Source organism: Desmodus rotundus, chromosome 3 (assembly GCF_022682495.2).
Source record: "Desmodus rotundus isolate HL8 chromosome 3, HLdesRot8A.1, whole genome shotgun sequence".
NCBI lineage: Eukaryota > Metazoa > Chordata > Mammalia > Chiroptera > Phyllostomidae > Desmodus > Desmodus rotundus.
This window is the reverse complement of record NC_071389.1, coordinates 137,379,384-137,404,790: the sequence shown is the minus strand read 5'-3', so window position 1 is coordinate 137,404,790 and position 25,407 is coordinate 137,379,384. Positions and strand designations below refer to the sequence as shown.

At 43.3% G+C, this 25,407-nt stretch overlaps 1 protein-coding gene across 3 annotated transcripts in view; it reads right to left on the bottom strand.

The window, feature by feature from the left end:
* PTPRB (protein tyrosine phosphatase receptor type B) overlaps positions 1 to 25,407 on the bottom strand; it is a 105,105-nt gene that overhangs the window by 16,647 nt on the left and 63,051 nt on the right. For all 3 annotated transcript variants that reach the window (XM_024576357.4, XM_045184650.3, XM_024576358.4), the window contains 15 exons: positions 24,022 to 24,285; positions 23,030 to 23,311; positions 19,220 to 19,498; positions 18,555 to 18,704; positions 15,927 to 16,170; positions 10,320 to 10,426; positions 7,003 to 7,102; positions 6,106 to 6,189; positions 5,985 to 6,002; positions 5,788 to 5,869; positions 5,092 to 5,182; positions 4,305 to 4,381; positions 2,543 to 2,677; positions 1,418 to 1,540; positions 1,077 to 1,240 (listed from right to left, as the gene is read on the bottom strand). In XM_024576357.4, the coding sequence (XP_024432125.2) occupies positions 1,077 to 1,240; positions 1,418 to 1,540; positions 2,543 to 2,677; positions 4,305 to 4,381; positions 5,092 to 5,182; positions 5,788 to 5,869; positions 5,985 to 6,002; positions 6,106 to 6,189; positions 7,003 to 7,102; positions 10,320 to 10,426; positions 15,927 to 16,170; positions 18,555 to 18,704; positions 19,220 to 19,498; positions 23,030 to 23,311; positions 24,022 to 24,285 (2,200 nt within the window). The remainder of the gene's footprint in view (positions 1 to 1,076; positions 1,241 to 1,417; positions 1,541 to 2,542; positions 2,678 to 4,304; positions 4,382 to 5,091; positions 5,183 to 5,787; positions 5,870 to 5,984; positions 6,003 to 6,105; positions 6,190 to 7,002; positions 7,103 to 10,319; positions 10,427 to 15,926; positions 16,171 to 18,554; positions 18,705 to 19,219; positions 19,499 to 23,029; positions 23,312 to 24,021; positions 24,286 to 25,407) is intronic.

Sequence of the window (25,407 nt, the reverse complement as noted above, 5' to 3'; positions counted from 1 at the left end):
GGACAGCAAGATCACTTTTGGTTTTCTCTCTTAAGAATTGTGTTGCAGCGAACATCATTTACATGTGTGGGCATTTCCCTAGGGCTGATATGTAGAAGCAGCCCTTCGAAGCATCAGGTGTGAACACCTTTAATTTCACTAGGGATGGGCAAGTTGCTCCCCAAAGTGTCTATTTAACCTGGGGATTTTTGCTGTATGAATTTATAAGAAAAAGAAAAACAGTTCTCTGGGGTCCTGGGTAAAAATGCCCTCCATTCTTCAGAAAGCAGGAAGCTCCTGAGTACCTCACATTCCTATTAAAAACATCAGGGTTCCAGTGACATATAAAAGCAGAGCTCCTAGGGTGCTGGGCTGATTGGGAGAAAATGAGTGCATTTGACATTTCTTACTCTAGCCATTCCCTGCTCCATATTTATTAGTGCCATTTAGTTAGGGCTATCAAAGTGTTGCTGCAAACATTAATTAGCTAAACATCAGGCTCCCCAGAGAGAAAGAGAGGGAGACAGAGAGAGGTATGGATTGCTTGTTAGGGTGATTTTATGGATACACAGTCTGAGGCCAAGAAAATTCGAGAGAACATAAATTTAAGAGTTAAATTGGGTGCTACAGATGGCCAGCGCTAGTCTGCCTAGAGGGAGGGCTGGAGCAGGGATCTTGAAGGAGAGTTAGGGTTTTTATAGATGGAGGAGAGAGATAAGGCCGTTCTAAGGAGTAAGAATGGCAAGAGGCAGAAATAAGCATGTATAGTCTCCACCCTGGCTAGAGTGGGAGAGGGTTTCTGGGAACTTGGATGGGGGTAAAATGGGGGGCGTAGAAGTCACATAGGGACTTTGCATTTTGTACAGTAGGAAAAAGAGCAAGAGGGAGAGAGAAGGCTGTATCATCAGAGGGAGAGAGAGGAGAGATGTAAAAGAAAGCAGAAAAGGAGAAGTCAGTGGGAAGGAATGCGGCTGGGGAGAAGGGAGAAGTGACGGTAACAACACCCTCTGGGCCCAGACAAGTCCTCCACCCCCAGATTCCCCACCCTTTTTCCAGACTCGCGGTTGTCATTTTATTGGCTCCCAGCAGCCAAGTACCTGCAGTGCACCACGGTGGGCCCAGCACCAGGCGTCCTGTTGATGTAGTCCCTGACAGTTCTCACAAACTGGATCAGGGACTGGGTGGTCTCCGGGACTCCATGGTCTGGCCACACCGTGTAGTGAAAGTGGCGGATGAGTCTGTGTGCGTCGAGCTGTTCCTCCTGTAAGAGCAGAGAGGGTAGTAAGAACAACCCAAGGCAAACCTTCAAGTTTGACAGCTGTGCCCATGCAGGAATGCCTGTGGGCTGCGATGACAGGAGGAACCAGCACAAATGGGGTTCCCAGCTGACCTCCTTTCCAAGCTGCCTTATTAAATGACATCAGACAAACTAACGTACGCTGCATATCCTAAACTCCCGGATGGTCCACTCAGGCAGCACGGACTCCGAGAGCACCTGCAGGATGAGGTCCCCGTAGTAGAGGGATTCCTGGTCCGCTGGCCAGTAATGGTCACATTTCACCTAGAGGAAAACAGAAAAAATGTGAGTCCGGAAATGTGACTCCTCTATGAACCTGAACTTTCCCTCCTCAAAAGGTCTTCCTGAGTTGGCATTCAGGATCTGCTGCTGAAGCAATTTGACCATCTGCGTAGTGTTAACCTGTTCACAGCCAGCACTGGGCCTGAGCTGTCGCTGCAAGTGTGGGGGAGACACTCCAGTGCGGAGGAAACCCTTGACCTCTGGGTGCATTTATCTTCACACAGTGTCTCGTGGTTGAGTTTTTGACAATTCCCTTAGCATTTCAGTTCCACCAGCAGATAAACCATCTTTTACCATGTGTTTTTTTTGAAGAAAGATCTAGCTGGGCAGAGGAAGGCACTGTCTTTCAGGTTTTGTTTATTTTCTGATATCACTGTCCTAACCTGGACCAAGTGTCATGCACCAAATAATACTTGAAAAGTCAGAACATTTAGCTAAACTTAAAATTACATGTAGAAAGACAAGAGAAAAAGGGTTATGGACATATATTATTGACCACAGGTACTGGGCACTTTACATGAAAACTCTTTTAATCCTCAAGTAACCATATAAAATAGAGGCTTGTCAGTGCATTACAAGAGGTTGCTTAATGTATCCAGTGAACTATTTTACTTTGTGTCTGCAGACACAGCCTAAAGTTCATGTCTCCTTCTTTCCTAAAAGCAGGGGCAGAGCCAGTGACTCTGGCAAGGCATCTCCTCTCACCACGCACTGGAGGACAGAGCCGACCAGTGGCCAGCTCATCTTTCTGCATCACAGGTGCTTCTCACAAACCTAGTCCTCAAATGGAAACACGTTGGAACCTTCAGACCCAGAATCTGAACTGGGCCTTTTGTAATGGAGCAGCTTCATTCACTAACAGTGCTCTCACGCAATCCTTACTTAGCTTTTGCAGGGGTTAACTTTTGATGGCGGGGAAGAGTTCCCGCCACCCTCCAGGTGGCGGAAAGCAGAGTTCGGAAGTCAGGAAGACTGTTTACTCACTCGGCCCTTCTCCACACATTGGGTCACCATGACAATGTTGTGAACATTCTGTTCCCACGCCATTTTCCAGAAGTCATCCTTAGTGCCAGGAAGAGGTCCCTGAGTAGCAATGTATTCTCTTCTGAAGTTGTTGCCCTGCAATGAATTTACAATATGGGGAGTCAGAAACAATAGGGCTCTTCAGAACTATAAACAAAGAGCACTGCAGATTAGATGATCTGCAGGTCTTTGCCAGGCCCCTGACTTGAAAGAAAGATACTAACACAAGAATCAAGGCTGGGGACCAGGAAGGACAAAGGCCGGAACATGGAACTATTGTTAAGAGCTAAACTCCCTTTTATTAGGCCAGGTCTATTCAAAAAGGCAATGGAGGACTCAGGCGATAATCTAGAAAACATTCCCCTGCGAGTGTGTGCATGCATGTGTGTGCGTGTGCGTCTGAGGGACTGATTTGATCAGTCTCTTTCCCTTGTTAACACAGAAGCTTGTAGTCATTTTGGATAATTGACATTAGAATGTTGGGAAGAGATGTCATGCCATGGAAACAAGGAGAGAGGGAACCACTGGTCATCGAGCACCTACCATTTAACATGCTAGGGACCAGGGCTTCCCCAGACTTTCCTTAATCTTAACCACAACTCTGTGAGCTAGGGTAGTCTCACCCACTCGTTCTGTACTCCAGCAAAACAGAATTCCTTGCAGATCCTAGTCAAAGCTCTTTCTTTCCTTTCCTCTCCCCAGGGCCTCTGCATGATGTCACCTCTGCCACTCCCACGCCCTGCCCACCCAAACACGGCCTCTCATCTGGCTGTTCCTTATTTATCCTCCAAGTCTCAGTGTGTTGCCTGCTCTGCTGAGCTTTCCTTTATCTTTCTGTCTGCTGGGGGATGTTCCCCTCCTGTGGCAGCCTCTAACCACTTGCTACGCAGAGTGGTCCTTGGGTCAGCAGCATGGGGCTCACCTAAGGGCTTGTTAGAAGTGCAGGGACCCAGGCCCCCCCCAAGCCCTGCTGTATCAGCAGCTGCGTTGTAATGAGACCCTCAGATATTGTGGATATGTGTTCCTCATGGCGTCACCTTGCCATTTGCTGATGCCCAGCTCTGCTGAGAGTTCCTTGGAGGTCAGATTCTGTCTTACCCTATCCCTGTACGTAGCTCAGTGTTTGCCTTGTAGCTAGCACTTCACAAGTGTATACTGAGTGACAGAATTATTATTAGAGGTAAATATGTTCATCCTCATTGTTTGGAAAAGAAAATGAAGGCCCCAAGAGGCAATATAACTTGTCCGAGGTCACAGAGCCCAGCCAGGTGGGACTGAATCCTGGATCTGTCTAACATTAATGCTTTTCCCACCGTGGCATGCTGAAGGAAGCTGGCAAGATGCTAGCCAGAACCTGAGCCCAGAGCTGTGTCTGTAGTTCTCAAAAATCCAAATAACTTTGAATCAGGCAGCCTTAGCAGGGGAGGTCCAGGTTATTTAGGGAGCGCTGACCTTGGGCAAGGGATGCAGTGAGAAAACGACCTGTAAAAAGGCATCTTGGGCTCACTATAGTCTCTTGTGACTACAGCCATTTTGAAAATGGGCCTTAGCAGTGATCCCATTGGACACCCCCTGCTTTATGGTACTGAGACATTGTCCTGTCTTCTAAAACCGCTGTGTTTCCAGACCTGAGGACAGTAATAGCAGGTAGGAGGAGAGGTATGTCCAATGTGGTTACTCATCAAAGCTTCATCAGGGCGCTACAGCCCAGTGGCACACTTACAGGGATGTAGCTGGCATTGATGTAGTCGGAGCACGGGTCGTCATCCACATTGGAGAGCTTCACTCGAGAGGCATCATCTGGAAGGAAGTTCATTGAGACAGATTTGTCATTGAGTTTTGGGTTGATCTTTCTACGGTTTATAGAATGCTTGTTTTCTGACGTGCGTTAGCTCTGATCCCCACAAGGGCCCTCAGGGCGAATCCTCATCTCCATTTTGCAGATGAGGCTCAGACAGGATAACTAACTTGTCCCAGCTTGCACAGATGGCTCATAAACACACAAACAACCACATGCGTTTTAAAGGCCCCTCTGTGCTTTTCTCTGTACACTATTTGTCACACTATTACTTTTGCCCAAGGAGTAGCCAGCTCCCTCTCACTGCTGGAATGAACATGATCCAGAAAAACTACCTTCTACTGCTTCACCTGACAGGGTAAGGATAATGAAAATATATGATAATTATTTAATAATAATTGCAAACGGGAGACTTTGTTAAGTACACTTCGGTTGGTCTTTGCTGTTAACCCTTTACTGCTCTGAGGCCTCCAAGGAGAAGCAGTAGGGCCACACAGTGAAATGTCAACAGCATAAGAAGCCTCTCAGGACCAGGATTTAAGCTGGTTGTGCCCATCTGGAGGGAAGTGCGCTAACATACAAGTCATTCATTTCTCAAGGCATTCAGACCTTCCAAACCCAGCTAGGCTGCATTTCCTTAGCCCACTTCATTCTGGGAAGAGGAGACACGGCTAGAGGAAGACCGTATTACAAATTTCAACACAAAACTCACAGGGCAATATATTGTTGTATCGATTTTTCCCTCTATTCTCCGGCAGGAGTGCAATGTCACATGGTTGGTTTCGACCCACGTCTTTTAAGTCCTATTAGATCAAAAATAAGTTTCCAAGTAGAGAATATGAAATAGAAGGCGACAAATCATACAATCCTTGAGATAGATAACAGTATGAGAATATATGTTCACTAGCTACTGTTTATGGCATGCTTAGTATTGTGCATGTGTTAGCTCTGATTCCCACAATGGCCTCACGGGGGGTATTTGCATCTCCACTTTACAGATAAGGCTTGGACAAGACAACTAACTTGCCCAGGGTCACGTGGGTGGCAAAGCTGGGAACTGAATCCAAAGCCTGAGCACTCTTCGCCAAAGCCTGTTGTTTCCCAGTCAAGCAAATGGCCACAGGTTAAGTGACGGACAGCGTGAGGTTTGCATTTTCACTCTGTTAATTCTCTCTTACCGTCTTATCCAGGCAGCACTTCGCTGTGCTAATCTGGAGATGAAATGGGCTGTGAGACTAGGTGGTGTGTTGTGCAGGGAAGGGGCTCAGGTACAAAAGAGCACTCAGCTGAGATCCTAAGTGTCATCCAAACTCTTGAGCCCAGTCAGCCCATGATTCCACAGTACAGGTTGGGAGGGAAATGCTGCTAAGGACCAGGGTGCTAAAGCATCACTGCGTCTGAGTTGTACCTCGTACTCCTTGGACAGAAGGTAGTTGGAGTCAGCCTGCAGCTTCATGAAGTGCCCTTCAAATTGATTTACTTTTATTGGGCTATAGTTAAAATATAACAGAAGGAAAAGAACATTACTGAAGGGAAAATGCCATAACCAGTTAGAGCTGTATTTAAAAGCAGATAATATAGTAATTAATGAGTTTTCTCTCTTACCAAGAAGTTTTCCGGTTACTGTGAAAGGAAGCCAAAAGAAGAAAGACCTCATTAGTAAACCTCACATAATACAATCAACTCATCTTGCAGTAAATTGTGTGAAAGAAGATGCAGTGCTCACCCTTTCTGGCCCAAGTTCAAGTGGACAGTTAATGGTCGATCCCGGCGGATGCTCAGGTGGGCAGAGGGCCTTTCTCGACCATGGCTGTAACATAAGGGACAGGATTTATATTCTGATTATGAAACTGGGCTTAACACACTTTCCCACATATGGTAAGGCTGTGCATGTTTGTGCATATATGGATTTTTCAGTATTCATGTAGATTTATACCCAGCCAACGTCTCTTTGAGGGAGGGAAAGAGAGGAAGAACATAAAGAAGAAATAGATTTTTCTCACTCAGAAATGGATCTCTGCAATAGCTGAAGATTTGTCTTCTGGTTTTTGGCTACAGGTCACAATCACTTCCCACACTCTCAATAAAACTTTCCTTAAAAAAACCCCCAGTAAACCTTAGATGCAAGACATGACTTCAAGAGAGATCACAGTGTGCCAAATAAAAGAAATTCCCTAAGAGAAGACAGTGTGGCATTGGGACCACATGCTTTAGTTCTTTTTGGTCTCTCCTTAAATTAGCATAGCGGATATGAGCCATAAAATGGTGATGTCAACCCTACTTTTCAGCATATTTCAGACAAGTGCTTGGGCACACTATTTGCAGACATCTCTGTCTTCATGAAGAGATAGAACTACATGTATATATATATATTTGCTGTGTAAAAGGTGTTATTTCACACTGAGATAAGGCTGCACACAGCCCCTCAGTCATTTGGGGCAAAACTCCTCAATGGTGTGTAGAGAGGCTGAAACACGTGAGTCATGGGATTAGGGTTTGACTTTTGTTTTTCCTGAGACACACAGGTGATTTAAGTGAGAGAAATTAAATTATTTTCCCTTCTCACTGTTCAGACTAAAGGGCATTTTCAGTTGCATCTTTAAAGTTGTGGGTTTGCACTCACCTCGCTTTCTGTCTGCAGATGAATAAGGCAACGACAGCCACCAGCATGCCAATTAAGAACAGACCAGCACTCACACCTTCAATAACTCCGAACAAAGGCTCTGCAATAATCCAGAGGGAAACAACAGACCCAGGTGGGCACATCAGTGCTAACGTACCAGTAAGGGAGCTAGAAGCTCTGCCTCCGCAGGAACATAATTACGAAGAAGAATTCAAACGATACCCACACTGAGGCATTTACCATCTACAGTATGGGAGTGCACAGCCAAAAAGATGAAATGCTGGCCACTACCCTGCAATGGGCAGGTTGGTCATTATACACTTGAAGTGAATGGTGTTCAGCTTTTAAAGGAATTTGGACTTGTTTGTGCTTCTATGTAAAGCTTGGGACCCTTGAGATAAATGCTAGCAATTTGTGACCAAAATAAAAATGCTATTTCATTTGCATAAAACAAGATAGAGCATCTGGGACTTTAGCAAATCCAGTGAATTGCTGAGAGTTATTTTAACAAAATCTTATTTTTGTTTTCTGGTATAACACTCTGACTGGGAGTTTATAAACAGGTAAGAGTAGCCCATTTTAAAAAAGTTTTATTGAAATATAATTCACATGCCATATAATTTATCAGTTTAAACTGCATAATTCAATAATTTTTAGTGTGGTCACAGAGTTTTGCAAACATCACCATAATTTTATAACATTTTCATCATCCCTTCCAAAGCACCCCCCTGCCCTTAGCTTCCATTCTTTATTCTCCCCTCTTTCTAGCCCTTGGTAACGCTAATCTTTCTGTCTTCATAGATTCGCCTATTCTGGACATTTCACATAAACCGAATCATAAATATGTGGTCTTCTGCGATTGGCTTCTTTCATTTAGCATAATGTTTTCAAGGTTCAGCCACATTGTAGCACTTACCAGCATTTCATTCCTTTTTATGGCTTGATAATATTCCATTGTATGGACATAACATTTTTTTTATCCAGTCATTTATTAATGGATATTTCTGTTATTTCTATTTTTTGGTTATTATGAATTATACTGCTATGAGCATGAATTTACAAGTTTTTGTGTAGGTGTATGTTTCCATTTCTCTTGGGTACATACTTAGGAGCGGAATTGCTGGGTTAGATGGTAACTCTAGGTTTAACATTTTGAGAAACTGGAAAACTGTTTTCCAAAGCAGCTATACAATTTTTCATTCTCACAAGCAATGTATGCAGTTTCTAGTTTCTTTTAAAAAATATTTTAATTATTTATTTTTAGAGAGAGGGGAAAGGAGGGAGAAAGAAGGGGAGAGAAACATCAGTGTGTGGTTGCCTCTCACGAACCCCCAACTGGGATCTGGCCTGCAACCAAGGCATGTGCTCTGATTGGGAATCGAATCGGTGACTTTTTGGTTTGCAGGCTAGTACTCAATCCATTGAGCCACACCAGCCAAGGTTCCAGTTTCTTTTTGTCCTTGCTAACACTCGTTATTGTCTTTTGGATTATATCAATAGTAATTCTACTGGGTGTGAAGTACTGTCTTATTGTGGTTTTCTTTTGCATTTCCCTAATGAATAATGATGTTGAATGTCTTTTCATGTGCTTACTGGATATTTGTATAACTTCTTTCTTCTTTGGGGAAATGTCTATTCACATTTTTTGATATTTGTCTTTTTATTATTGAGCTATAAATTAAGAGTTCTTTACATATTCTGGATACTGGAACCTTATTAGATATATGACTGGCAAAAAGTCTTTTCTATTCTGTGGATTATCTTTTCACTTTCTTCATCGACTCCTCTGAAGGACAAAAGTTTAAAATTTTGATTTAGTCCCATTTATCTGTATTTTTACTTTTCTTGCTTGTATTTTGGTGTCATAGCTAAGTAACCATTTCTGAACTGGAAATGGTCACAAAGATGTACTCCTGTGTTTCTTTTGAAAGTGTTATTATTTTAGCATGTGCATTTAGGCCAATGGATTAGCCCACTTTTGAAGTTTAATTTTAAGCCCTTGGATTTCTTCATTCAATGTTGCTTTTCAAGACTTATCAAATCAACACAATCATCTCTCTTTTAATTGTGGTTAATGTTCTTTTTTTGAATATATGTTTACTATCTTTTTTTACTGGATTATGTGCAATTTTTGTTGTATAACAATATTTCGAAGAGGAAAGAATTGTGTTTTCGAAGCCTCCACTTAACATTAAATTACAAGTAAACATGTCAAAGTCATCTTAGCTGAGTTCTGATCTGTTTTTGGTTTGAAAAGTGGGAGATTATCCTTATATTTGGCATAAATAGATGGGAGTGTTCGTGGGGCTGAGTCGGTCCTGTCATACAGCGTGACAGAGTGTTTGAGCTCTGAAGAACTTCCTGGGACCAAGCATTGTGGAACTCTGGCTTCAGGGAAAGTCTGGGACAGATGGAGAACAAGGAAAAATGCGCTGAAACACGCCGCCATTCCCAGGCTGTGAAAATATTCCAGGGCAGGGCAGTGCACAGGTTAAGGATTCACGAAGAAAGTGCCTGAATACCTGCTCTCCTGTCTTTCCCAGCTCTGCTTGGCTGTATTCAGCATGGTCACTGGAAGTCTCCTTGATAAGGGGATATTTGCACAGTTATCTGAGTTACTTAAACCCTTGGTGCTTCAGGTCCTCACCTTTAAAGTGGGGATGATAACAGTATCTACCTCAAAAGATTGTAATTAGGGTTGAATAAATTAGTCTACATACAATGCTTAAAACTACCTCCACAGAGAGGGTGACCAGTAAATATTAACTGCTGTTATTACTCAGGTTTTCCCTCTAACATACAAGAGAAGTTTTTAAAATAAATTTATGTAAAGCCTTTTAAGTTAACATTTTGATAGTGTACAACAACATATAATAAGCAAAAGGAAAAAGATCACCTATAATCCCACTACTTAGAGATATTTGTTAATACGTTGCTATTTTTTCTTCTAGTTTTTCCTATACATTTCTATGTATATGCGTGTATACTTTCAAAAGTCTTTTTGTATCTATTTATATTTTGACCTGTACAAGCTCTTCATTTGAATATTTTTCACCCACTATTAAAAAATTCATCTTTAAAAAAGTCTGGTAACTTCTACCTTTTTCTAGATTAACCTCCCTTCAGTCCATTCTCCTGTAAAAGTTGTGTGATTCCTCTAATCCACACAAATCCATAATCACATGAAGACTAAATTCTAAGTAAAAGTAAGTGGTCCCCCCACCCTCAGCCAAGTTAACAGATCTCCTCATTGGAGGTCTTTGTCGGGGACTTGGCGGTTGGCAGAATAGGTGAATACATGGAAAGGTTAGCCTTACCTGACTCAGTGGTGATAGGCAAAGAGAAAAATGTGTCTGAATAGAGCGGCTTTGTGAATTCCTTTTGGTTCTCATCAAACAACTGTGTAAAAGCTCGAATACTGATTCTGAAAAGAAAACGGGTTTAAGTACAAATTAGTGGCTGACCACAGTAGGACTGACTGATGAATGAGCTCAAGGGGAAACGGGGTGGGCGTCTGTCAATATGTATGTAAAGTGGAATATGAATTATGGAATCAGACAGACCTGGGTTCGTTCATTCACTCATTCCTTCCTTCCTTCATCAAATATTTATGGAGCCCCTACTGTGTGCCAGTCCCTGTTCCAGGAGCTGGAGATACTACAAGAACAAAAATACAGGTCCCTACCAACCCAGTGCTTACATTTTTATGGAAGAAGTCAGATGATAAATACACAAATATACTAGGCCAAGTGGTGATATGTACCACGAAAAAGAAAAAAGCAGAGTAAGGAAGATGGAAGCAATGGGTATAGGGCATGTGGGACTGCTTTGTTCTGCATGGTCAACAAAGGTCTCCTTGATAAGAGGATACATGCACAGAGATCTGAGGCAGGGGAGGGAGGGAGCTGTGGCTACATTCCAGGCAGGTGCGAGGCTCTGAGGCAGGAACATGCTTTAGTCCAAGGAGGCCAGCATGGCTGAAGCACCGTATATGAATGAGGGAGTATCAGGAAGTGAGAGCAGAGATCTAGAAGGGGCCAGACTATGGAAGACCCAGAAGGCCGTGGTGAGGATTTTGGCTTTTGTTCTGAGAGACATAGAAAGCCAGTAGATAGAGGGCATTATCTGGATCACTCTGGCTGCTACAGCTTGTAGATCGGACAGAAGGGTGATGGTAGAAGAGAAACTCGTCGGTAGGGGATTGCAACAGTCCAGGTGGGAGATACTGGCTTGGACCAGAACGCAGAAAAGCAATAAAAGCCTGTCCAGGCAGGGGTCGGCTCTCTCTCTCTCTCTCTCTCTCTCTCTCTCTCTCGCTCTCTCTCTCGCTCTCGCCCTCTCTCACTTAGAGAGTGGCCGTGCTGTCCCTTTTCTCCACAGGATTTCTGTAGTCCGTGTGTATTTGTCTATTGCAGCCACAATACAGGCATCACAAAAGTATCTAGGCATGTCCTGTTACAATGCTGAAGTAGTAACAGGCCAAGAAAAATTGTTCTGACCCTCCATCCTCTCCTTGTATCTCATGCCTTGGTCTTAGTGTGACCTTATAATATGAACCAGATGATATAGATCAACCGCATCTATGATTTCTGACTCTAAAACATACTTTCAAGTCAAAAACTGTACTTCTAGGAATAACAGACTGCTGATGGAAGTATTATGAGATATCCCAGAGTGTAACCGACAGTCAACGTGTGTTAGTGGGAAGGTGGGGAATTGGTGTGCATCCCTAATGTACTGTACCTTTGGAAATTTAAAGGAGTCTATTTGATGATGAGGGTTTTCAAATATTTGTACAGTAATTTATAAGTGTAGAAGAACTTTTACAAATATGGTTCTATTTGATCATCTCCAACCTCTCCAATATAAGGAAGCTTATTGTATTACTTCAGAAGTTTGGACCTTGAAGCTTAGAGAGAGTCCATGTGTCATTCAGGATCACAGAAAAATCTGGTGCAAGAAAACCAAACTCCACATTTTTAAACTACTAGTCCAGGTCTCTTTCTCTTATTTCCTCCTGGCTTAATTTTGGTTTACCAGGAATGCCTTTTACGGGAGGGACAGTTAAAAGGGCCTGTGCCAGGAAGCAGAGGGTCTGTGGCCTAGCTCTTATTCTGCCGCTGATCAGGTGAATTGTCCCTAAAGTTCTTTATGTCTCAGCTTCCTCATTTGTAAAATGAAAGCCTTGGATATAGCAACCTTGATATGTTCTATTCTGAAGTTCTAGGATCCACAGGTGCAAGTGCGAAGTATGAGATGGGTCCAGATGAACCAAATGAGAGGAGCCTTTGGAACCTTTAGGAACCAAAGAAGGAGACAATGATCTAGAATAGGCTCAGCGTAAAATTAGTGGGTCATCAAGAACTCGGCCCTTAAAATTCTTTCCAAAAAGGGACATCATCACCACATTTCCTGGACCAACACTTAGCAATCATCCAGAATCCTGCCTCATCCTGTCCTCTGGTCTTGCCTTTCCCGCTACCTCTTTTCATGCCCTCCCCCAGCCCGGCTTGAAACTGGACTACTTGCTTTTCTCTAAACAGTTCATGTGTTTCTGTGTCTGCACCTTAAATCTCTGTCCCTATTTCCTTATTTTCAAATCCTTCCCTATTTTTTTAATGCCCAGCAAAAAAGATACCTCCTTCAAGAAACCTTTTGAACCCGCACACCATTTATTTACCTACACCCCTCTTTTGCCCTTTAATATTTCTCTCTCACTACATTATAAATTCCTTGAAGGCAGGAATTCCATCTTACTGATCTTTCTATCCCCTACAGTACCTGGCCCGGTGCCTTTCACAGAGGGAGCACATGTAATGAATACATTATCAGCATGATAATAATATGAATAAGATTATTTTAATGAATAGATACCTGATAGTAATTATTTCAAGCTTAGCTGTGTCTGGAATCAGAAAATTCCATACCACAACGTCAGAGATCATATGGTTCGGTTTCCTTCGTTTGAGGAAAATGAGGTCAAGGGACGCTGACTACCTGATTGTGGTCACATTGCTATTTTATTTAGAACAGAAACAAAACCAGATCAGCACTTTCCTAACCTCCAAACTGCCTTAGCCCGCATGCTCTGCCTTTTCTCTTCCCCATGAAACAATACAACTGAATAATAGGAACCCAGCGATGAATGGGAACACGTTACATTCATTGACCTAATAAACTTGCATGTCAGGTAAACCTTGTGTTTTCCAACTTCTTTTCAATCCTTGTTTTTCTTTTTCCAGGTTCCCTCCCGTCTGCCTATCCTCTCTGGAAAACAGATGCCTGACAGCACTGAGGATCACCGCGGTGACTGTCGTCTTCAGACAGGCAGAGCGCCGACCTCCCTGAGCCAGGGCTCAGAAGCCACTGCACGGGCGGCCACTGAGCATGAGCTTCTCCCATGTGCTCTGAAAGGCTATGTCTCTTCTCATTAAGCACTGTCTGCCTAGCATGCTTCTCACAAATGTATATTGGAGAACTAGAGGAGAGCTGCGTTCTAGAAAACAAACATGTACGGCATGAGTTGAATATGCTATAATAAGAATGTGTAACTTTTCATAGAGTACGTGGTTCATACACATGTTTTGTGCCTGGTACTTGCCATAGTGTTTTATAACCAATATCACACCTGTCTCCTCTAGTAGACTGTGAGCTCTCTCAGTGGAGCGAAGAGGGTAGGTGATTAAACAAAGGGTTAAAAGTCACTGGTAAATGGAGGGTTAGAAGAATGTAGGGACTGGGTGCTGTGGAAATATAGCTGAGGGTCCAGCTGCCCAGCTGTGTATCAGCTAGGGTGGCATGGGGCTAGTTGAGAGTCGAGCTGGCTGTTGAACTGTCTGAAGGAGTTCACTAGCCAGACAAGGGAGTAGCAGGCATCACAAATAGGGAGAAAAGAATGTGCAGAGGCTCAGAAACAAAAGACACCATGTCATATTCAAGGGACCTCTGAGCAGTGAGGAGTAGCAACAGGGCAAGGTGTACTTGGGCATGTGTGGGAGACAAAGCTGGTGAGGAAGGTGGGGGGAGAAGGCGAGGGCTTTGTGTGTCTGCTCTGGAATTTTCACTTGTTCCTAGAAGTGATTGGGAATCACTGGAATCTAGAGGGGGCATGACAGATTTGACCTATTGCCCAGGACAACTCTAATGCTCTGCTGATGAGAAAAATGAGGATAAGAAAACTGAGATGCTGTTTATAAGGCTAATGCTCCCAAAATGGCACTGCTGGAACTCACATGGAGCGGCTCTAGCTAGGACCTCGGCAGCTGCTGTGGACAGGAAAAAACGTGCTGGGAGTCCGGTACGTTCTGGTCTGGATGTGAACTATCTATAGCTTCTAATTCTCTCTCTCAAATGTAGTGATGAGTTATCTTCTCTCCTCTCTCAAAAAGCAAGCAAGCAAGCAAGCAAGAAAACAAACAAACAAAAACAGCCTGAACTTTTGAACTCACAAAGAGAAAATAGCCCTTGGGAGACTTTTGCTCAAGTTTCCTCGAGCCCAAGTGATTATGGAATCGAGGCATCTCTTGATTCCAGCATTCAGCTCTCCCTTATATTTCCCTTTTGCTCTGCCTGAGATCTCATCTCCTTCAGGTAAATAATCGTCTCTTCTTGAAGTAAACAGCACTAGTAAGTTTGTGTATGGTTTTTTTAATACACGCTCATTTTTATTTTTATTTTTTAAAGATTTTATTTATTTATTGTTTAGAGAGAGGGGAAGGGAGGGAGAAAGAGAGGAAGAGAAACATCAATGTGTGATTGCCTTTCATTCAGCCCAGGTAATGGGGACCTGGCCTGAAACCCAGGCATGCGCCCTGACCAGGAATTGAACTGGCGACCCTCTGGTTTGCAGGCTGGCACTCAGTCCCTTGAGCCACATCAGCCAGGGCTAAGTTTGTGTACATTTACTCTGGAGGTGCAAACCTTGGATGGGGTGGCAATATCATTTTTATGGTGCAACCTGAGGCAGAGGTAACTAACTATACAGATTCCTGTTCAAAGAGAGCTCTCTGTTTTAGGAAAACCATTGGTCTGTCTTTGTTGAAGTGAGGGAGGAGCTAAGAGGGCTCTCAAGTGTGATGTCAGATCATTGTCTCCTTTTGGAGCTGACTCAGGGAGTCAATAAACCTGGGCAGTGACCACCAAGAATATACACTGGCCCACAGAGAACCTGATTGGCTGCCATATTGGCTAGATTGAAGCTCTTGGGAACATACAACAGAGAAAGTACATCCTTAGCAGAAGTATCGATCTTGAATGCCTATATGTTTACGTGCAAGATGGCAACATAAGTTCTCCTTCTCTTGAGGACCCTGGTTTGGGATGCTGTGTGCTTTTGCCAGTTCCCACAGCAAGGAGGGCCTGTTGGCTATAGCAGTGCTTTCTGGGATCAAACCAAACAGTTCCTCCTTTCCATCTGCCCTCTTAGAGTGAGGAAGGGATGCTCCTGTTCACTTAGGGGCCTTGCCCTCCAAGAGTTCTGTCTGGACCAAAGAGTACTTTCATCATTTTATGTTCTAGAAGATAAATACATAATTGTAATTTGAGTCCTTATTAAAAGTGGAAGATAAAATCTCATGCTTCTTGGGACTCCCCGACTCAGTCTTTCTACTTAGGCATTTTCATCATCATGGACCTGGGAATTGATTTGACTTGTGCAAAAAAGTTTTAGGAGAAAAGAACAATAGAACCTTCACTTCTTCACATCATGAAATAGAGCTTTTGCACAGTGACCAAGGTCCTTCCTACACATTACCTGTGAATGGAGGCAGGAACACAACTTTTATAAATTACCCAGTAAAATATAGGGCACTCTTGTAACGTGGGTGATTAATCTACGGGAGCATTCGTGCATCAGATGCCCAGACAGCTGAGTGCCTAGTAATGTGGCATGTCCCTTCCAGTAAAAGGATGGCGACACATCTAACCTGTAGGCAGTACGCGGCTTCAGCGGTCCATCACAGAATTTTTGCTGACTGGGATCACATTTTCCACCCAGGCTCTCCATCTCTGCTCCAAGTTTAATGTTAAAACTCCTGGAGTTGCTGTCAGGACTCTCGGCACATTTGCTGGCAAAATAATTGGTCTGATACGCTCGAATGGAGGCATTGTGCCTGTATTCCAGGTAGGAGGGCAGAGGGTGCTGTTGTTCTGGCTTCAGCTCATCACTGCCTGGAGGGAGAAAACCCAGTGAGACTGACTTCCTTGTGACTTTAGGTCTTGTTTTTTCTTTCTCTCTTTCTTTCTTCTTTCTCTGTTTCTCTCTTTGAACATTTTATATGCTTTCTCTCTTTCTTTCTCTCTCTCTCTTTCTTTCAAGATTTTATTTATTTTTTTAGAGAGAAGGGAGAGAGGGAGAAAGAGAGGGAGAGAAACACCCATGTGTGAGAGAAACATCAGTTGGTTGGCTGTCACACTCCTGCAACCCATGACCTGAAGCCCAGGCCTGTGCCCTGACTGGGAATCGAACCAGTGAACTGTTGGTTTGCAGGCCGGCACTCACCCCACTGAGCCACACCAGCCAGGGATCTACCCAGGTTTCTAAGGTTGACTCCTCACTATCTCTGGGCATTCCCAGAGTGCAGAATTTGTGACCTTGAAGGGTGCTGTGAAATTCTTCCAATAAAATTAATTTTAATTCACTGTTCTAAAATAAATTAAAAATAAATAAAGTGTGTATAAACAAAATTATACAGATATACATATATACCATCATTTTTTCTTGGAAATGAAATGTGTGTGTGAGAGGGTATCACGACTCCAGAAAGTGAAACACTCACTGTGAGTCAACCCACTCAATAAGCTCTCTACCTTGCCAATAATCATTGTAGCTAAGCTAATAAGGAAATCCCTATGACCTGGAAAATAGGGAAAAGATAAGAGGAATCAAGGCCAAGGCCAGAGCAGTCGCCCCACCAGTGTGTTCCATGTGCCACGCCCAGTGTGATTACTGCTCTGTACAGGACTGTTATCTTGAGTACAGTTTAACCCTGGCTTGAATTTGGCCCCGCATGCAGGACACTTCCCAGAACTCTTCCCCTGTCCCCCCAGCCTGCTGTGTGTTTTGGCACTGCAAAGCAGTTTTGATGGTGGCTGGAGGAAGCATAATTAGGAAGATAAATATTACGGAGGTCGAATACCATTTACAATGAACTTCAAGAAGTAGTATGGTAGGGGTTCATCGCATCCTGGACTCCTGTTTAACAATATTTGCTCAAAATGAGTGGGCCTTGGACATGTTACTTTGTCGGCAGTAGTTGACAAGGAACGTAGCGTTCAGGATGAGTGCGTATGCTATCAATGCCATTTACATGGGATAGCTCTGATCACCGGGGAGCACAGCCCATCTCCACAGACATCAATAATTGAAACCCATTTTGTTTTCTGGGGTATGACTTCTTTTTGGTCACTGCCTTACATCCATGTAGTAAAACACTTTCTCCATTGTAGCCTACTTAAATGTGAAGTCTCTCCACAGTTCAATTTATCTCCAGTTATGAGGTGTGAAGAAATCTGGGATGCATCACTGACCCTCGAAATTATTTAATTAATCACGCACGCCCAGCGTTAGTACAGTTAGGTGAGATATAAGAGCACGTAGACTGCTATACACCCAGTGAGACTAAAATACTCTCTAGCTCCAATGCTTGGTCAGGTTTAAAGTTTCCCTTTGCCCACACATGGGTTAACATAGTCAAGGATGTGTAAGAAGCTCATGTGCAGTGCCTTCAACAATTTTGAAAAATATAAGATATGCAAAATACATCAATGGCATTCCAGACACAAACATTTATTTTGAAGAAATAACAGTGGCAAATGCACTTATGGACATGTGTGCACCAAGATACAACGCTGCTGTATTTTGACAAATGTTGATGTACATAATAATCTCTAAAGATCACACTCAGTGGTTGTGTGGAATGTTGTTAGCAACCTAGTATTTGCCTGACCCATAGGAATTAAGAAGACACTGACTAATCTGAGAATGAAATAACTAGAGAATAAAACATACTATTGAAAATGCAGTAGAGAATGTAGGAATGCTTTTTGTGATCATCTTTTTCCTCCCTTAAGCTTCTGAAGATTTTTGTGAATTGGTGGGCGGCTTGGGAGCATGTGATTGGTTGAGGTATTTCAGACAGGGATGGGGGAAGACAGCTGAAGCATACTGCTGCGTACTGTAAGACCCGAAGAGAGGCGAACAGGACCGAGTGAGCAGTGAAGGAGATGAATGAGTCAGTACACACCAGGCATTTCCAACAGTGCCTGACACATAGTACGGGCTCAGTAAGTGATGATTATTGCTATTACTATTGTGGTTGCTGTAATTATTGTTATTCACCCATTTCATAATTATACCCAGCAGATGATAGGCTTTACTGTTGAAAGAGCCTTTGAGCAGTTTTCTGTTACATCTCCCTGCCTCTGGCACAGATAGAGAGAATGATAGAAAAATTAAGGTTTTTTTGCATTTATAAGAACTGTCGCAGAAGGATGCCCCACAGTGACCTTTGAGAAAGAAACCCTGCGTCTTACAGTGGAGTGAACTCACTTACCATCGGCCTCTCGCACTACCACTGTGAAGTATTTCACGGCACCATTGGTGTCGCTGAACCAGCTGCAGTTGAAAGTAAAGTTGATGGAAGATTTGCTAATTAGCACGTCCTTTATATTCACACGGATATGTGGAGGTGGGGGAGGAGGGCCTGGGGAAATAACCAAGAAGGGTCACAGCTCTGCTCTTACATGTGAACAATGAGCAAAATGAAGGGCTCCACTCACTCACGTTCATATTCTCTCTCTCTCTCTCTCTCTCATTCTCTGTGTGTATGTGATCAAAAAACCATCCTACTCTCCTGAAGAGAAGCAGGGCGAGGAAGTGACCAGCCAGCGGCACATTACTCCTAATGAAAGAGGCAGCTCCCTGCAGGATTTCCTGGACTTGTAGCATCAAATTGCTTACAAGCTCCATACAGCTCCAATGTATCAAGCAAAGTGATGTATTTAAATACTAACTCATTTAGGTACTTTAAGATCCTTTAACTTGTTTGCTGCCCGGGTACTTTACGCAGAGAAATGTTTCCATTTCCCAGAGTGTTTCAGGTCCTCTTCTCTAAGTGGCACCAAGACATGATAAGGTGGAAGCAATGGTATGAAGCGGATAGCAGCAATAGACACAAGAGAGGAAGGCGCACGCCGCTGTACACCGGGCGACACTTACGGTCTATCATCGTGATAGTGCTGTCTTCCACCACCTCGCTGGTCATGCCAGCTGACTGCACCTTGATGGACACCAGGTATCTCTTATGGGGCACTAGCATCATAATATTGAGCAGAGATTTTTCCTTCTCCAGCTTTCTAGAAAACTCAACTTCTTGAGTGTCCATTTTCCGGCATTCAATGCTATACCCATCAAAGTCGGAATCAGGAGGGATCCAAGAACAGGCAATGGCTGTGGAGTTCTGAGGCCGGCAATGCAGGTTTTGTATCTTGTCTGGCTCTAAAGGAAAGAGAGGAAGGGGCACTTTTCACAATTCTGTGAGACACTTTTTTCAGCTCCTTTGGGTCCAACTAGCTCAGAGATCTAAACAAATAATTCCTAAACTTCATTTGGCTTGTTTTCCGAGGAAAAAAATCTCATAGATCTCCGAGGTAGTATGTCAGCCTGCCTGCCAGATTCTATTTTGAGAAATATTAAAAGTCAAAATGCTGTCCCCTCAGGAAATCACCAGGTGCCAACGGGACTGGAACATAAACGCGTACGTGGGCACTGAAATTGAGTGGCGGAAGTCAGATGGAAGGTGAGGCCGAGTAAACCAGAAGTCACAGTGCAGCTCAGCCTGCCCGAGTTCAAACTCTGTTGAGCAGCTACGCCCTCTTGGGCAAGTTACTTAACGTATCTGTGCCCCTTCCGTGAAGTGGGGAAATTCAGATAACCAAGCATCATATGGTTACTGTGACGATTCGATGAGTCAGAACTTGCACGGCCTCCTAGAACAGTGGCTGGTGTAGCAATTGCTCAATAAATGCTAGCTTTTATAATGAGAAAGTTAAGAAACGGCATTGCTGACTTGTTACCCTCTGGGTTCTGGCTCCTGCCCCCGTCTTCCACTGTTTGGCCTGCTCCTCCCTGCCCACAGTCCATGGCACTGAAACTGCTTGTGACTCCCCATGTGGACCACACTGGCCTATGCTCCCTTCTTACAGTCAGTCATTCAGCTTCCCCTGTCTGACAGACTGCCTGACCCAGGAAGGACTCAGTGAATGGTAGCTGGTCTTAGTGGTCGAGTAAAAGAGTCAGTCTGAAAGAAAGCACTTCTGTGACTGCACTGGTTAACAAGAAACTCTGTGGGCTGCCCCAACCAGCCCCATGCCTACATTTATAATTCTTTATATATCTGTAAAGCTAAATTGTGCAATTTAAATAAGCAATTTTTTGAATTTTAATTTTAGCTCCTGAACCGTTTAAAAAAGAAAAGTTCTGCCCCAGCCAGGAGGGTCACTTGGTTAGAGCACTGTCCTGATGCACTGAGGTTGCGGGTTCGATCCCTAACCAGGGCACATACAAGGATCAACCATGAATGCATCAGTGAGTGGAACAAGAAATCAGTGTTTCTCTCACTCTCTCTCTAAAAAAAAAAAAAAAAGAAAACAAATCAATCAATAATATGTTCTCAGTTCTCCACTATGTAAAATCAAAGTTATTCTGGTCTGTGTTTTAAATGTGCCCCGAGGTCAGGGGTGCTACGCTGGGGTGATCTCCCTAAGACCTGCCTTGCTTTTCCCCAGGAATTTCCAAGGAGCTTTCAGGCTCTGGAATAGAACTTGAAAGCGAGGTCTAGACCACCTTATTGCATTCCAGGAGCCAAAGGTTTCATAAAGATTAAATTGTAAAAGCCCGACCCATTTTCTATTGACCACAGCACAAAATACAGCAACAATCCTCAGATGGCAATAATCAATGGCATCAATCCATCAGAAAGGCTCACAAAAGAACTGGCATTTGAGACAAGCAGTAATTATGTCTTTTCAAACATTAACTGCTTGTTAAACTTTTGAACTCCTTTCAAACCAAGTCAGAGCTGAGACCCAAACACACCTTCCCTTTCAGCCTTGGAGAAAGTCTTTTAAGACATCTCATCTAATTCATACTTCTGATGATCCATACAAAAAATAATATGGAAACTTGCTTCCACCTCCTCCCTTAGTTCCTTCTCTCTCTTCCTTTTCACCTCTAAATCCCATCTGCCTTCCAAGACTCAGGTCCCATCCCCATTCACTAAGAAGTGATTCCTACTATGTGCAAGGTGCTCCTCTAGGGACTGTGAACACTAGAGAGGTGAAAACATTAGCCTTAACCTCTAGGAAGAGAAAAGACTCCAAAATAGGTGTAATATAAGGTGGAAAGGAGAATCTCCCAGATGAAATGGGAAACGAAGATGCTGTGTGGCGTGACAGACACATTTGTGCTGCTGGAGCTAGTGGTGAGCAGGGCTTAGCAAAGGCTTTCTGGCAAAGATGACACCTTGCCCAGCTATTGGGAAAGGCTTTTTAGGTAGAGAAAACCAAGGGTGGGGCTGGGAGGAGTGGGAAGATGAATGATGCAAAACTCCAAGTTATTATTCATCATGACTGGCGCTTATTTGTGAGTAATTGGCTACTGGAATGATTTTACATAAAAATTATAAACTTCTATTTTGTTTAACCCTTTTATTTTGGGTTTTCTATTACCCACAGCCAAACCCAACTCTAACTAATGCAATCCTCAAAGTTCCGTAAGTCGTTCCTCATGCTTACTGGTTGCTCTCCTCTTGGGTGTGCCCCATTTGGTAAATGCCACTCAGAAACACTAGTGTCCAGGACTGAATACAATCCTCCAGACGTGAGCTGACCAGCCCAGCCTCAACTGAGTTCTTAAACGCGCATCTGTGATTCAATCACACATTCCACAACAAGCCACTGAAAACCCACCCTGCGATTGCTATGAAACAAAAACTCTTAGTTCTTTTTCACATATTCATCTGGACACACACCTATTTGATCCCCACCTGGTCTTTGGGTACAACGTGGACCTCAAATTATTATAGCATTGATGTTTGTTGAATAAACAAAACAACTACTGGCATAAATTTCTAATTTTCAACTAGGTGTTTTATCAACAGCCACTATCTGATCTGAGAAGCTACATTTACTAGGTATTACTGAAAAATAAATATTTGGGTTGAGGTGTTTCTTTGAGGTTTGTTCATCAATTCCAAAATGCCTTGGAGAAGAAGCTTATATTTCACTGTTAAAATATTTTTCTGTTTAGGATTTATTACAATATGTCCTAACTGATACCTCAGCTTCTAGCTTGCCCCTTTCAACCTATTTTTTATACTGTATGCAAAATGACTTTCTAAAGTACAAATCTGATTATGACATCTTAGCCAAATATCCTTCAGTGGCTCCAATTGTTTGAGGATAAAGTTCAAAGTCATCACCATGGCTCACAGGACATTCTATAACCTCATTCTCCTAATCTGCACCTTTTATCCTCTGGCCAACTAAACTCCTTTCTGTTCCCCTCTCCTTCCTGGTCTTGGAATATTTTAGTCTCTCTACTTGGAATAGTTTCCGCTGCTCCCAACTGCACCCGGCAAATCTACCCTTTCCTTAGGTTTTGATTTGAATGTTTCTTCTTCCAGGAAGCCTCCTTTGCATTGGGTCAGCTGCCACTACCATGGGTTTCTATAGTGCCAAATGCTCCCTTCATCACACACAAAATGTAATTGTTTTTGTTTCTGTTTTTTTTGTGATTGCACTTCCCACTTGATTGTAAGCTCAATGAAGGCAGAGATTATTTCTTTATTGTTCACTGTTGTTACTATTGAACAAATGAACAAATCTATATAGACTTCTGCCTGAATTCAACCTAACCAATAGCAAGTAAAAATGTAGATTTAACCCAAATCCTATAAGAATTGGATGTTGTAACACATACTTCCTTCTCACACCATCTGATAACCAAGGGAAGCAACACATGTCATACTTGTCCTCACGGATCCAGAGATTGGTCTGCTGTAGGTTTTCCAGGAGTCACCACTGACGGTTTTTACGCTGAATTGATAGGATCTTCCTGGACGAAGACCATACACGATGCGTCCTTCTGATTTTCTGTTGCTGTAGGGGTTGAAGACTGTGATCGCATCTCTGGGTAACCACTGCACCTCAAAGTCATCGTAGTCTGTCCAGTCAGGTGGCCCCTTCCAGGTGATGGCCAAGGATGTGTTTGCAACATCAGTAAATGACATAAGACTAGGAGGGCTTGGGGCTATATGGAAGAGAAAGTGAAAAATCACGTAATCACTTCTGTAACATACAAATGAGATAGCTGAGGGACATCAGATATACTTTAAATGTACTTTGAGGGAGAGATAATGTAATATAATCATAAGAGCTTGCACTTATAGTGTTTACTATGTGTAATACCCCGTCTTCAAGTGTTTTATATATGTTTCCTTTAATTTTCATAACTACAGCTTCCTTACCAGGGTGCTGCGGAACATGAGTGTGCCAAGATATTGATTCCATCTTATTTTGAGATGTGAGGGCTAAAGCCCACAGACTATGCCCATTTTCAGATGGCTTTGTCCACTGACCCCAGCACAGCACACATTTACATTAATGTTATCTGTGTGTGCTCAAGAAATAAAAAAAAATTAGGAAGCTCCGCTCACAACCATACTATGATGATGTGTGTGATTATCCCCCTCTTATAAACAAGAAAACTGAGGCTTAGGGATGCTCAACGACCTGCCCAATTTCACTTAAGTAAGTAGCAGAGCTAAGCTAAGGACCTAGATCATTTTAACCGCAATCTGTTTCCTTTATCCACTGTACCATTGTGCCTTCCCAAGTCCAGGGGGTAGCACATGGCGCATTATTATTGACTTTATTTCTTCTTATTAAAACCATAATTAAAATGTGTCTTTGGAAGCTACTTCCCACCAGTACTTGACCCTTGGCAACGGGGCTTCTTACCTGTTCGGCTCTCCCCGGTGGCCTGGTTGCTGAGATCGCCACTGTGGGTTACCACACACAAGGTGTACTTCCTGCCAGGAACGAGGCCGTGAAAACCCCACTCTGTCAGGTCCTTTTCTTTCCAGTTTTCCTTCTTCGTGCCATTGGGATTATAGAGAATCAGCTCATAAAAGTCGAAGTCCCCAGGGGCTGGACTCCAGCTGAACCAGAGACTGTCTGTCATGTTCTGATTGGATCCCTTGAGATCACTCACAGAGGCTGGGACTGAAACAGAGGGAAAGCCTTTGCTGAAAACAGAGCAGAAGCAAAGGCATTTTGGCCGACAGGTGAAAATAGGAGCCCTGTTGGGCATATGTGTGAGTAGCTTCTGCTGTAGAGTTAGATCTTGCCTACATTTTAGGTCACTTAGGTTTAGGGGAATGTGGTCTAGAGATGTGGGACAAATTAAATTAAAATAAAACACAACAGGTGGTAGCTTTGATATGCTAGCCTTATGTACTCTAATGAACATATAAAATGAAATCTCCAGAAATGATTGATTAAGACTGGTCAAATAGCTTATACCTTAGCTCATGAAAGGCCCTAAACATGTTTGTGAAAGGCTCCAGCCCCATGCAGTCAGGCGCATCCCACTGGTGGCCACCACACCGTAACATCCCTCTCTGGGGCTCTTCACTTCCTCTCTAGCTTTTAGGTTCTCAGTTCTTTCATGCTCTTTCTTACCAAGATCTTTACTAATAGTCATTTCTACCTTTACATAAATTGGTTATGCTGGCTCCTGTCCAGTGAGTATTTGAGCATCACCATTCTTGGAAGAGTGAGGACTGTTGTCCCTTGTTGGAGGGACTTTTAACATTAATGAGCAGTTAAGAGAAAATGAGCCGACTGCAGACTGCCCCAGGAATGGTAACAGTAGGCCAATCTATTCATGCTTTGGGCTTATCTGCTGCTCCTTCCCATTCCCTGCAAAAGACAAACTGCGGACTACCATCAGGTGCCTGGAATGTGCTCTTCTCGTGGCTCCCCTTGGGTTTCAGCTGAAACGCCCTCTCTGTCTAATGTAGTTCCTTTCCTGCCAGGTCGCTCCCTGTCACAACGTACTGTTTATTTCCTTCATAGACTTTAAGGTGTTCCCAAATCACCTCCCTTTAAAACCTGCTGTTCCCTGCCCCTCTCCCTCCATGACTGCGGAGCTCTGTGAGGTCAAGGGCACCGTCTGTCTTATTCACTGTCATATTCCAGCCGTGAGCCCAGTGCCTGGGACACAAGAGCACTCACTCAAAAACTACTGCCCCTCACTCAAAAATTATGTCAAGTGAAAAAAAATTTGAATCGAAAAATGAGATAATGGGCTCAGATTACGGAAGAAGAGTAGACCCAGTTTAT